The sequence below is a fragment of the Octopus sinensis genome, linkage group LG23 (genome assembly GCF_006345805.1).
Source record: "Octopus sinensis linkage group LG23, ASM634580v1, whole genome shotgun sequence".
Lineage (NCBI taxonomy): Eukaryota > Metazoa > Mollusca > Cephalopoda > Octopoda > Octopodidae > Octopus > Octopus sinensis.
Genome location: NC_043019.1, coordinates 30646343 through 30659348, shown reverse-complemented (window position 1 = coordinate 30659348; position 13006 = coordinate 30646343). Strand labels below are relative to the sequence as shown.

Here is a 13006-nt window from a genome sequence, read left to right as displayed (position 1 = left end):
TTCCTCCCATCCTCCTTAATCCCTTCTTTCCTTCTTTCCCTTCTCTCTGGTCACTGATTCTGTCCCCTGCCTTCCACCCTCTTTGATTCCCTCTCTCTCTGTCTCTCTTTCTCTCTCTCCTGCGACCTGCTGCTTCTTCAACCATTCTGTTGGCCTTCGTATCTCGACCAACATGTGTCCCCGCTACCGAAACGGTAATTATTTCTACGCCAGCTGCTATGTTGTTGTTGTTTTGTCTCATTTGGTCTAAAGTCGTATGACAACCACCGTTATATATATTTTGTTTTTTCATTACTGTTTTCAATTTCGTTTTCGTCTCTTGTATTCACATCCGTCTTGCGCGTTCACATTCCTGTCTTCTACCAAGAAATCTAATGCTTACAGCTTAGTTTTTTTTCTTGGGGCTGGCCGAGTTGGAGCAAATATCAGAATTGAACAGCCGAAATTTGCTATGATGATTCGGTGTCTGACTGAAGATTGAAGGCTTCGAATGATTTGTCTGTGTTCCGTGTTCGTCCCTTCCTGTATTTCACGTTCATTATATATAAAAACATTCATTCTTATATATATATATATATACATATATATATTTATATAAGAGTGTATATATATATATATATTTATATGTATTTATATATTTATATATATATCTATATATTTATATATATATATATATATATATATATATTGTATGTATGTATGTATGTAGGTGTGTGTGGTATATATGTAAGTATACACACCACACACACACACATTTATATATATTTTGATGTTGATTGAAAGATATTTGGTCCGTGTAGTTTTATATGTGATGTAAGAACTTCAAAGAAAAATGGTTTTGTATCTTATATTTCAAGAAAAATAATAATAAAAGAATTATAACTGTAATTCATATCAACATATGTTTTCTCAAAGTTAACTAATGTTATGTTTGTATTGTTTATCTTTTACTTGTTTCAGTCAATAGATTGTGGCCAGTCTGGGGCACCACCTTGAAGAGTTTAGTTGTGGTGGGGTCAATAAAATAAATACTAATTGAGTACTGAGGCCAATGTACTCGACTAGCCACTCCCACCTCCCAAAAAAATTTCAGATTTTGTGCCAATAATAGAAAGAATTATTATTATTATTTTGTTTGACTTTTCCTTTGTATTCGTACAAGTTGACTCCAAGTCTCACCCAGAGACCTCAAGAGACAACAAGTTAGAAGTTCATGTTGGTGTTATACCTAGGGTGTCATATATTTGGTTTAACACAAATTATTCAAGAGAATGTTTAAGGAAACATAAGAAAATAATGAGTTTGTTTTAAAATTTGAGATTACATAGACAGTATTTTACGTAGGATATGGGCAGTTCCCATGAGCACTACCCTTTGAATTTCTACCATTTTGGAATTTCCTGGTATCTGAGCTAGATAGCAGTCAGCCCCTTTTGCTATCAGTCCTAGGTTACCTATAACAATAGGTATTGTTTTAGCTTTGAGGTTCCATATTTTGCCAAATTCTATTTCAAGATCTTTATACATGCTCAGTTTTTGGTAGGTCTTGACAGATACATCGATTGGGACAGTGATATCAATGAGGAGGTATGATTTTTGTCTGAAGTCTTTTAGTATAATGTATTATTATGATTATTATTATTATTATTATTATTATTATTATTATTATTATTATCATTATCATCAATATTATTATTATTTTTTCTTTCTTTCTTTTTTATTGTTATTATTATTATTATTGTTATTTTTCTTTCTTTTTTATTATTATTATACATTAATTATAATTATTTATTAATAATATTATTTTCATTCCTTCTTGACAATTAAAATTTTAAAGGTTAGAAGCACAACAAAGCCACCTCATCCACTCTCCCAGTCAGACATCTCATCAACTAATTGCTTCAAATATAACAGCAATACTTCAAATATCTCTACAGGATACCTTCTACCTTACGTTGATGGTGAGTGATTAATTTTTATTTTTAATTTCAGAAAATTCTTTTCATTGTCATCCTCCTTATCATTGTTAACACCTCTGCTGTCGTCGTCGTCATCATCATCATCATCATCATCATCATCATCACTATCACTACTACCACCGTCATTTTCATCATCACTGTTGTCTTCGTCATCATTATCCCCACCATCACCATTTTCACTGCAACCGCAGTTATCATCATTACCATCAATTATAACATCTGTTTCTTGTTGGATGTGTCTGAGAGTGGCAAGTTGGATGCACTCAGCCATTCTCCATCATCTTGTCAGTAAGACCTTATTTCCTCAGTTAAAATCTCACCACTTCCTCTACTTTCCAATAAGAATAAGAATACAGGACATTCTTCCACTTAGTGCTTACATGTAATACTCCCAGTTCTACTTCTAACATCATCAATACTCATTCATCTTCTGATCTCACATATAGTCATTAACTTGCTCAGATCATATTCTCACTTTACTGGAAATTTCAGACTTGACACTCAGCCAGATTCTGGATATAGTGAGAATTAATAAACCCTGCTAAAATCCATCCATAAATCACTCGTCTTCTTTGCCCATTATTTCTGGGAGGGTTATGGGAATAAAGTCCTCAGGCACCTTCTCCATAGGGTTCTATTTGAAGCAGCAGTCATTAGACATTCTAATTGGATTTCCAAGCATGATCAACTGCCAGTTTGCAATTCTTTCCTGAGACATTCTATTCAAATGCCAGTAGTCCAACCCATGTCTGCATGGAAAAACAGACATTAAATTATGATGATAATGATAATGGTGATGATGATATATGCAATGGCTTTCTTTCGATTTCCATCTACCAAATCCACTCACAAGGTTTGGTGGGCATGGGGCTACAATAGAAGATACTTGCCCAGTGTGCAATGCAGTGGGACTGAACCCAGAACCATGTGGTTCGGAAGCAAACTTCTTATTTCTTTATTGCCCACAAGGGGCTAAACATAGAGGGGATAAACAAGAACAGACAAAGGGATTAATTCGATTACATCGACCCCAGTGCATAACTGGTACTTAATTTATCGACCCTGAAAGCATGAAAGGCAAAGTCAACCTTGGCGGAATTTGAACTCAGAACGTAACGGTAGACGAAATACCACTAAGCATTTCGCCTGGCATGCTAACAATTCTGCCAGTTCGCTGCTTTGTAAAGCAAGCAACTTACCTACCATTCAACCACACCTGCACTTATATGATAACATGTATATGTATCTGGTGGGGGGGGGGTCTGTGTGTGTTGCTTCAAAGGGAGAGAATGCTAATGTACATTCAGAATGTTACCAGGCCACAAGCCAAAGCCAGCTCTTGTCTGCTCTGCTTTTTAACTGCAGAAGAGGCCCAGAAGAAAACAGTTAGTGATTGGCGAGTTGAGCTTCCTTGGTTTTTACTAAGCTGGTCTACATTTTGGTGGAAACAACAATTTGGTCCTATCACATGATAGCATTCCTAGATAACATTACATATGTAAAGGTTTCTGTGCTACACTTGCACCACAAATTATATACAGGGTATCCCAGAAGTCCCGCACCATTCTGGTTTTCATTTAAAATAATTAAAGCATTTTATTTTATTATATTTTCTCGGCATGTTTTATTGTAGAGGATTCTCAATTTGAGCATTTATTATGATTAATTTCACTAAAGTGTTTCTGAAATCAATAAGGGTGTATTCTTTTAAAAATCCAGGGTGGTGCACAACTTCTGGGACACCCTGTATATTTAGAGTGAAGAAAGCATGTTTTAAAGTACATGTGTCACATGACAAGTGATGTGTGATTATAGTAATAAAAATGAAATGGTTGAATTGATTGTTATACTAACAAAGAATTAAAGATTAATGTAATAGTATGTGTATGTCTTTAAATGATTATCAGGAGTTTTCCATGCTGTAATTAACTTAAATATCCCTTTGGCCATTTTGTAGATGAACATTATATGAAGACTGCTGTTCCTATGTTTGAAGGATTCAAAAATGGTGAGGAAATATCTTCAATCCTTTTACAGTCACTGTAATCAACTAATGCTTTCTTCCTCTAAAAATTGCTAGCCTTATGCCAAAATTTGAAGTTGTTGCTCCTGGTGCTGTTGTTGTTGTTGTTGTTGTTGCTGCTGCTGCTGCTGCTGCTGCCGCTGTTTTTATTGTTGTAACAAGCTGGCAGAATTGTTACTCTGCTGGACAAAATGCTCAGAATTGTTTCTTCCAGTTTTACATTCCAAATTCAAGTTCAAGAGCACAACGCGTCGCCCGATCCAGGAATCGAAACCACAATCTTATGATCATGATGCTGACGCCCTAACCACTAAGCCATGCGCCTCCACTGTGCCCTTTATAAAGCCTAGCCAGGCTCATGGGCCCAGTTTCCTGGTTTCAATGGCGTATGTGTTCCCCAGCTGAACACCAGTCCATCACAGCATTACTCACTTTTACCAGCTGAGTGGACTGGAACAACATGAAATTAAGTGTTTTGCTCAAGAACACAATGCGTCGCCCGATCCAGGAATCGAAACCGCAATCTTATGATCATGATGCTGACACCCTAACCACTAAGCTATGCGCATCCACGTTTAAATGCTAAACTTTTGAATAAGTAAATCAGATATTTGGCAGGTACAGTGACAGCCCCAGGCTTGTTTCAGTCTCATTAGATCTCTTCAGTGTGGTACAGTCATATATGTGGAGCTTAAATAATGCCACAGGCCATTAGAAGTTTTCCTAATACCCCCACACCCTTATTACATATAACTAATTCAATGTAAAAACTTTTATAATTTAATTATTTTTGATATTGAAATGACTGCTTTCAATATCTTGTTGCTTTTTATTTAATCTTTCACTGTTTTTTTTTTCCTCCAATTGAAGGAATTTGGAAAGAAATTCACAATTTAATTAATGAGTATAGGACAAAATATTCATTAATAAATGCTGTAGCTGGTCCGATTTTTGAGAACATAACAGTTGGTGAAGATGTTGATGATGCTACTGTTGCAACCACGAGACAAATGTAAGGAGTCAGCTTTTCTCTGCAGTGTGTTATTATTTCATTAGCCATATGCAGTATACTTTCCTTTAATACTTATATATAAAATATGTGAGTGTGTTTGTATATAACTAACTGTCTCTCTCTCTCTCTCTCTATATATATATATATATATATAATATATATATATATATATATTATATATATATATATATATTATATATATATATATATATATATGTATGTATATATATATATGCTAGTGTGTTTACGTCCCGGTAACCTAGCAGTTCGGCAAAAGTGACCGATAGAATAAGTACTAAGATTACAACGAATAAGACCTGGGGTCAATTTGCTCGACTAAAGGCAGTGCTCCAGCATCGCCACAATCACATGACTGAAACAAGTAAAAGAGTAAAAGAGATTAAAGAGAGTAGAAAATTGACAGTTTTTATACTTTATTATTCAGATTATCTCTACAGATTTTCTGTAAAAATTATAGCCAGTACTGATTTTATTATATTTCATATCCACGATGCCTGATGTAAACAATAATGAGATCTTGGCAACAAAAGTTAATAAAATCAGGTGTTGGCTATCATTATAGAAGAAAATCTGAAGAGATGACCATAATACATGATTTAATAGCACTGCTAACACAGTAGAACATGGTATTGACTTATAAAAACGTTTAATATACTTTGTAGCATATTGTGGTTGCATAACAAAATACAATGTCCCTACAGGTCGTTAATTTCTAGACTTTATCTCAGTCAACTTCTTCTGGAAGAAATCTTGGTTATTTTTATGTATATAAGCAGTGATCTGGTTGGAGGCTATCATTAACACCTCAGACAAAATGCTATGCAGTATTTCTTCTGGGTCTTTATGTTCTTAGTTCAAATCCCACCAAGATCAATTTTGTCTTTCATCCCTTCAGGGTTCATCATCATCATCATCATCATCGTTTAGCGTCCGCTTTCCATGCTGGCATGGGTTGGACTGTGCAACTGGGGTCTGGGAAGCCAGAAGGCTTCACCAGGCCCAGTCTGATCTGGCAATGTTTCTATGGCTGGGTTGATAAAATAAAATACCAGTCGATGTAATTAACCCTTTCATTACTGCATTTATTTTGAGATGCTCTGTGTTTCTTTCAATTAATTTTAAATATAACAAAAGGATTTAGTAAAATAACTTAGTTATCATTAAGCTTGTGTTAGGAACATAAATTGTGACTAAGGTTTGGTGGAAGATTCTAATTCAAAATTTATGAAAACAAGACATTTGTACTCAGAGCCAGAGCTGGTTTCAGCCGGGTTGATATCAAAAGGGTTAACTTGTTCCCTCCCCTCAACACTACAACAGAATGGCATCCTGTTCAAGGGGAATGATATTATCTCAGTCGCATACATGCCATGGAAACCAGGTAACAGCTTTGAGTAATAGGGCTCAAGAAAAATATATATGTATTTTCTAATTTCAGATCGGAAGAAAACAGAACTACTTTTTCTGTTCCAAGCCATTTTTATCTTATTTTGGGCAAATGCCAATCAGATGGCGACTTCCAAGACTGCCGAAACCATACTGAAATAATGTCAGTCATTCTTCCTCACACCCAAGAAACTGCCAGTTGTAAGGTAGGTGCTGAAGGCTATCATATTTATTCGATTCTGGAATTGTTAAAAACAATATGTATCTCTCACTGTTATCATATCCCACCACTGCAATTATCTTTTATTCTTTTTCTTATTTTAGTCATTAGACTGTGGCCATGCTGGGGCACTGCCTTGAAAAATCTTTAGTTAGATGAGTCAACCCTAGTAGACTTTATTATTTTTAAAACATGGTACTTATTCTATCAGACTCATTGGTTGAACTGCTAAGTTACAGAGACATAAACACACCAACACCGGTTGTCAAGCAGTGGTGGGGAACAATGACAGACACACGAACGCGCACACACACACACACACACATGTATACAATGCACTCATTTCTACCAAATCCACTCACAAGGCTCTGGTCAACCCAATCCTATAGTAGAAAATACTTGCCCAAGGTGTCACACAGTGGGACTGAACCTGGAATCATGTGGTTGGGAAGCAAACTTCTTACCACATAACCATGCCTGCACCTCGTTATTTGCATGAGAATTTAATTTATGAAATATTTGCAATAATCACTGGATTTGGGGATAATATAATTAATCCATTGCCCAGTTTAACACCACCAACTGGCTCTTTGGGTGCCTTTAGTGGAGTCCACTCTGATATAAGCAAGCATTCAGGCTTCCTCTCTGGTTTGGGGATCACTTCCTCCTTCTCTCCTGCTCACTACCTTCATAGGCACTGAAAGGGGTCATGGGTATATCTTTCCCTCCTGACTAAGAGATAAAAAAATTTCTATATTCTAGCAACCACTAAGAATGCCTCTATGCAGTTGCTTGATCTGCAAGAAATATCAACTGAATGTCCTTCATATTATACCCAACTGTCTTAAAAAGTAAATTTGGGCACATTATACTATGGAGTCATACAAAGCAATACCTGAAAAAGGACAAGATGGTCAAGAATGGAACAACTTTGATTCTAGGTTTGCTCAAACAGGGCAAACAATGGATGAAACAAAAGCAGCTTACAACAATTTCTGCATTGTGATACCATAAAGTTATTATTGTTTATCCTCAAATCAACCTTAACTTAACTAACCTTATTTTCCTTTTGGAGATATGGTATGTAATATGAAAGAGATTTAACTGCTTTTACTTGAAGTGTGAGCAACCACATACAGGCACCATCAACAACTCATAGTACTGTGTTGTACTAAATATTGTATTAACTATTAGGTAGGGTGTTCTGAAAGGGGTCTTAGGGAATAGCGTTCCTGCCTTCCTGAGCTAGTTTTCCACCATATTTCTTAAAACTCATGGTAGAGGCTTTGGTCTCGGAACCACTCATGTCTAGAAACTGAGGTTTGGGGTAGGCAAGGGCATGCTCTCTGTAGGAAATCCAGCTCCAAAAAAGCCTCATGATAGCAAAGGAGAATGGGCACCAGCCAGCCGAATGGTTGGGGTGGGCTGCACCTGCCTACCTCAGTTGCTTTGGCATTGAGGTAGATCCAGCCACCCCAGTTGATGGGGACAAAACCCAGATTTAAAACACTGGATGATGATGATGATTGAAAAAGCTTCTACACAGTTGCTTCTAAGTGTGACCAACTGAAGCTATGGATATTATCCAACCGTTTCATTTTTGGTTTACTCCTGGGTCTCTTATTTCTTTATTGCCCACAAAGGGCTAAACACAGAGGGGACAAACAAAGGGATTAAATCAATTACATCGACACCAGAGCATGACTGGTACTTAATTTATCAACTCCAAAAGGATGAAAGGCAAAGTCGACCTTCACAGAATTTGAACTCAGAACATAAAGACAGACAAAACATCACTAAGCATTTCGCCCGGCGTGCTAATGTTTCTGCCAGCTCGCCTCCTGGGTCTCTTGCCAACTGGCTCAGCTTCAAGATTCCATTCTGTAATTCTTTCTTATAACATTTTAATCACATGTGGATGTACAAGAGCTGTGATCTCTTTATACGAAGAAGTGATGGCTCAGCATAGAGAGATTCCTTGATTTCCAAGCTTCATACCCTGTTGAGGAACGTTACTCCAGTGACTCTTTGGAGAAACCCCATTTTGGCCAGTGACATTTGTAATTGTACTCTTTTGGTCATTAATACAGCATTTTAAAAATTCTTTATTCATTTATTATGTATTAAAACCTTTAAATATTTCTCTTTCTGCTCCCAAAATATTTCTGTTTTAGAGGCCCAGGAAATATATTGAAGAATATCGTTCTCGAATAAGAGATGTCGAAATTTTGACTGGTACTGAATTTTTGACAAATCTCTCAAAATCTGATTCTGTCAGGCTCAGAACATTTTTGCCATCAAAACTTTGGGAAGGAAAACGTGCATCCTCTTGGATGAATCGGCCATTCTGTGAAAAAATTGATACAAGTCAATGCAAAAATATGTCAAAGTAAGTACTTTATCTCCAATGTACTCATTGCTTATGCTGCCACATCCCCCTTCTTCTTCTTCTTCTTCTTCTTCTGCACCTCCTTCTCCTTCTTCTTCTTCTTCTACTTCTGCACCTCCTTCTCCTTCTTCTTCTTCTTCTTCTTCTTCTTCTTCTTCTTCTCCACCTCCTCCCCCTCCACCACCACCTCCTCCTCCCCCTTCTTCTCTACCTCCTCCCTCCTCCTCCCTCCTCCTCCTCTCCTTCTTCTTCTTCTTCTTCTCCACCTCCTCCTCCTTCTTCTTCTTTTCAGCTTTGTCTAATGGAAGTATTGCAACCATTTTATATATTTCCAAAAAGTGTCCAGGTTTCACACCATATGTTTATCATCAGTTAACACCCATTTTTTCATACTTACATGGGCCAGAGAGAATATTTTTGAGGCAGATTGCTTTATGGTCAGATGTCCTTCTTGTTGCCAACCCACACTTGTTTCCAAGTTGGGTAATATTTCCCAATTGCCTGGCACAATTTTCGCAGAAGATTGCAAACAAACTACATCACTTGTATGGTGTTGCTGTTGCTGTAGCTGTTGAGTGAACGGTCTTCATCCCAGAGCTCGCAAGATGGGAGAAGTCCAAAACGTGGTCTTTTGCTATTCATAAGACTCGCAGAAGAGAAAGCAGGTCAACCCCCGACACCGAGAGCATCGACAGATGGATGAATGCGCATCCAGGCTCAGCGGTTGCGTAGGAAGTCGGGGACGAGAAACAGGAAGAAAGAGTACAACAGGAGTCGCCACCACCCCCTGCTGGAGCCTCATGGACTTTTAGGTGTTTTTGCTCAATAAACACACACAATGCCCAGTCTGGGAATCGAAACCATGATCCTCCGACCATGAGTCCGCTGCCCTAACCATTGGGCCATTGTGCCTCCACTGGTGTTGCTGTTCAGGTGGTGTCATTCCTTGAATAATAAAACACTCTATCACTTAAATAACCAGTTTTATCTGGGTATGGGTGATTTGTAGAGCAGCGCCAAAGCAGTTTGCTTTCTAAATAAGTTATCTGCTTTGCAATCATGTTTTAATGATACATCGCAACTTTCATTTGCTATAGAAGAATTATGAAGTTCGTCTTTTTCTTTTCTCTTAGTTTAGCACCTTATAGAAGATATCTAAATGGACATCTTTTATCATCATTCTAATACAAGATCTCAAGCTGATTAAAATAACTACCTGAAACAAAACAAAAAAATAATGATGATGATGATGATAATACTCTTTCCTTGTTTCAGTCATTTGACTGTGGCCATGCTGGAGCACTGCCTTTACTCGAGTACTTATTCTTTATAAGCCTAGTTCTTATTCTATCGGTCTTTTTTTGCTGAATCACTAAGTTATGGGGATGTAAATACACCAGCATCAGTTGTCAAGCGATGTTGGGGGGGACAAACACAGATACAAACATATACACACACATACATACATACATATATATATATATATATATATATATATATATATACATATACATATTTACGACAGGCTTCTTTCAGTTTCCGTCTACCAAATCCACTCACAAGGCTTTGGTCGGCTCGAGGCTATAGTAGAAAACACTTGCCCAAGGTGCCACACAGTGGGACTGAACCCAAAACCATTGTGATTCGTAAGCAAGCTACTTACCACACAGCCACTCCTATGCCTGATGATGATGATAGTAATAATAATAATAATAATAATAATAATAATAATAATAATAATAATAATGATAATAATAATAATAAACACTTTCAATACAGTAACAATCAGAGCATCACAACAAATCACAGCACATACCCAAGGCACACAGAGCTGCACTCTGTGTGAAGTGAAGTGAAAGCACGCTATAAAAATAAAACTACTGAATAATAATAATAATAATGATAAAATGGGCTCAACAATAGAACAACATAAAAATACTATATGTGACTGCCATAGTAATAGCAAAATATTTATAAATGATTGAGGAGTATAGAATATCCTAACTGGGAATAATAATGATGATAATAAAAATAATAATGGTGGTGACAGTGGTGGTTGTAGGGTGGGGTCAGTGACAGCCAGTTTTGGATCTGAAAAGAAAAACTAACTTGATGGAAGTTAATGAAGCATAATTCTTGAAAATGTAAAGCAAAAGGTGTGAGTTGAGGGAGAATGATAGTTTTAATCTACAAATAAATGAAACAGTTCTCGATTATCATCAACAGCAGTTTAGATATTAAAATCTCTTTCTAGCAAAAAAAAAAAAAAAAAAAAAAACCGAAAAGGACTAGAAATGAAATTTAAAAGAATTTTTTTTTTTTAATGTCTATAATCCTTATTGAACATAAAGTAAATACAATGGAAAGACATAAAGAAAATTTTGATGTCCGTTTTTGACTAATTTTCTTTCAAGATAGAGTTTAGTGCAATATTTTATCATTGCCAATTTCTTTCAAAAAGATTTAAAGAGATGCCTGATAAATCATTGTTAATCAAAATATTTTGCATGTAGTCTTAACGATTTTATAGTCGATAAAATTTATCTTTTATCTTTCATCTTTTACTTGCTTTTAGTTATTGGACTGTGGCCATACTGGGGCACTGTCCTCGAATATTTTTCATCGAATGAATTGACTCCAGTACTTAGTCTTCTTAGACACTGGTGCTTGTTCTATTAGTCTCTTTTGCTGAACCACTAAGTGGTAGTGACACAAGCAAACTACTACTGTGAAAGGGGCAAGACAAACACAAACACACACACACACACACAGTGTACGATGGGCTTCTTTCACTTTCTGACTACCAAGTCCACTCATAAGATTTTAGTTCGCCAGGGCCATAGTAGAAGACACTTGCCCAAGGTGCTGTGCAATGGGACTGAACTTGGAACCAAGTGATTGAGAAGCAAACTTCTTACCACACAGCCTCACCTGCACCTATAATATTACAGTATATTTATCATTATTATTTTAACACTCATTTCTATCTCATGCTAGCATCCCTTGCTTGTCGTATACTATCACAGTTACTACTACTACTGCTGCTACTACTACTACTACTACTACTACTACTACTACTACTACTACTGCTGCTGCTGCTGCTGCTGCTGCTACTTATGTGTGAGTGTTCAGCTTTTGCTGAACGACCTGCACAAATGATTTGTTTAGAGTGATCAAATGTATGTGCCATATATTAGCTCCCTCCCACATTCGAATTGACATTGCCCTGCAGAGGTGCACAGTGGGTCCCATGTCAGGGGTCAATGTGATAGCAGAGCAAAGTGAGATGAAGTGTTTTGCTCAAGAACACAATGCACCAGCCAGTCTAGGAACTAAAACCATGATCTCGCGATCATAAGTGCAATATCCTCACCACTAAGCCATGCCTACCACTACTACTACTACAACAATAATGATGACAGTGACGACGGCCACCATCACCACCACCAGCATCACTACTACTACTCAACTTATTGTGGATTACTCTCCTTTGTGACATACACATACATCTCTTAATGCAATATATATAAGGGGGATAACCTGTAAGTGGACATCCATTATGCTAGAAGATCCGCTATGGGCTTACCACTAAGAAAGGAATGTTCTCAAGAAAATTTAGCAAACGCCAGAACGTAAGCGAGCAAGACAAATGAAATTAATTTATATTTTGTATCTTTCCATTTGTCTTGTTCACTTACGTTCTGGCATTTGCTAAATTTTCTTGAGAACATTCCTTTCTTAGTGGTAAATATTGAAACATTGTTGCTATCTTCCCAAATCCTGTTGCATTTCAGATGGAATTTTTGTTCCTCCAAAAAGTTGTTTTGGCATATAAGCTAACCTACCTTTTTGGGGCTGTAAATTTTATTGAATAATTCAGTTTGTATGCTGGAAAATATGGTATATGGATATCACAGTATCACAGCACCGACCAGACTAGATGCTGTTATACACCCCTGGTTACAATGCACTTCCA

At 36.8% G+C, this 13006-nt stretch overlaps 1 protein-coding gene across 1 annotated transcript in view; it reads left to right on the top strand.

Moving 5' to 3' along the window:
• Positions 1 to 13006, top strand: part of LOC115223464 — a 332103-nt gene that overhangs the window by 273579 nt on the left and 45518 nt on the right. Inside the window, exons 34-38 of the mRNA XM_029794052.2 lie at positions 1838 to 1961; positions 3937 to 3987; positions 4873 to 5014; positions 6474 to 6627; positions 8816 to 9030. Coding sequence (XP_029649912.1) covers positions 1838 to 1961; positions 3937 to 3987; positions 4873 to 5014; positions 6474 to 6627; positions 8816 to 9030 — 686 coding nt within the window. The remainder of the gene's footprint in view (positions 1 to 1837; positions 1962 to 3936; positions 3988 to 4872; positions 5015 to 6473; positions 6628 to 8815; positions 9031 to 13006) is intronic.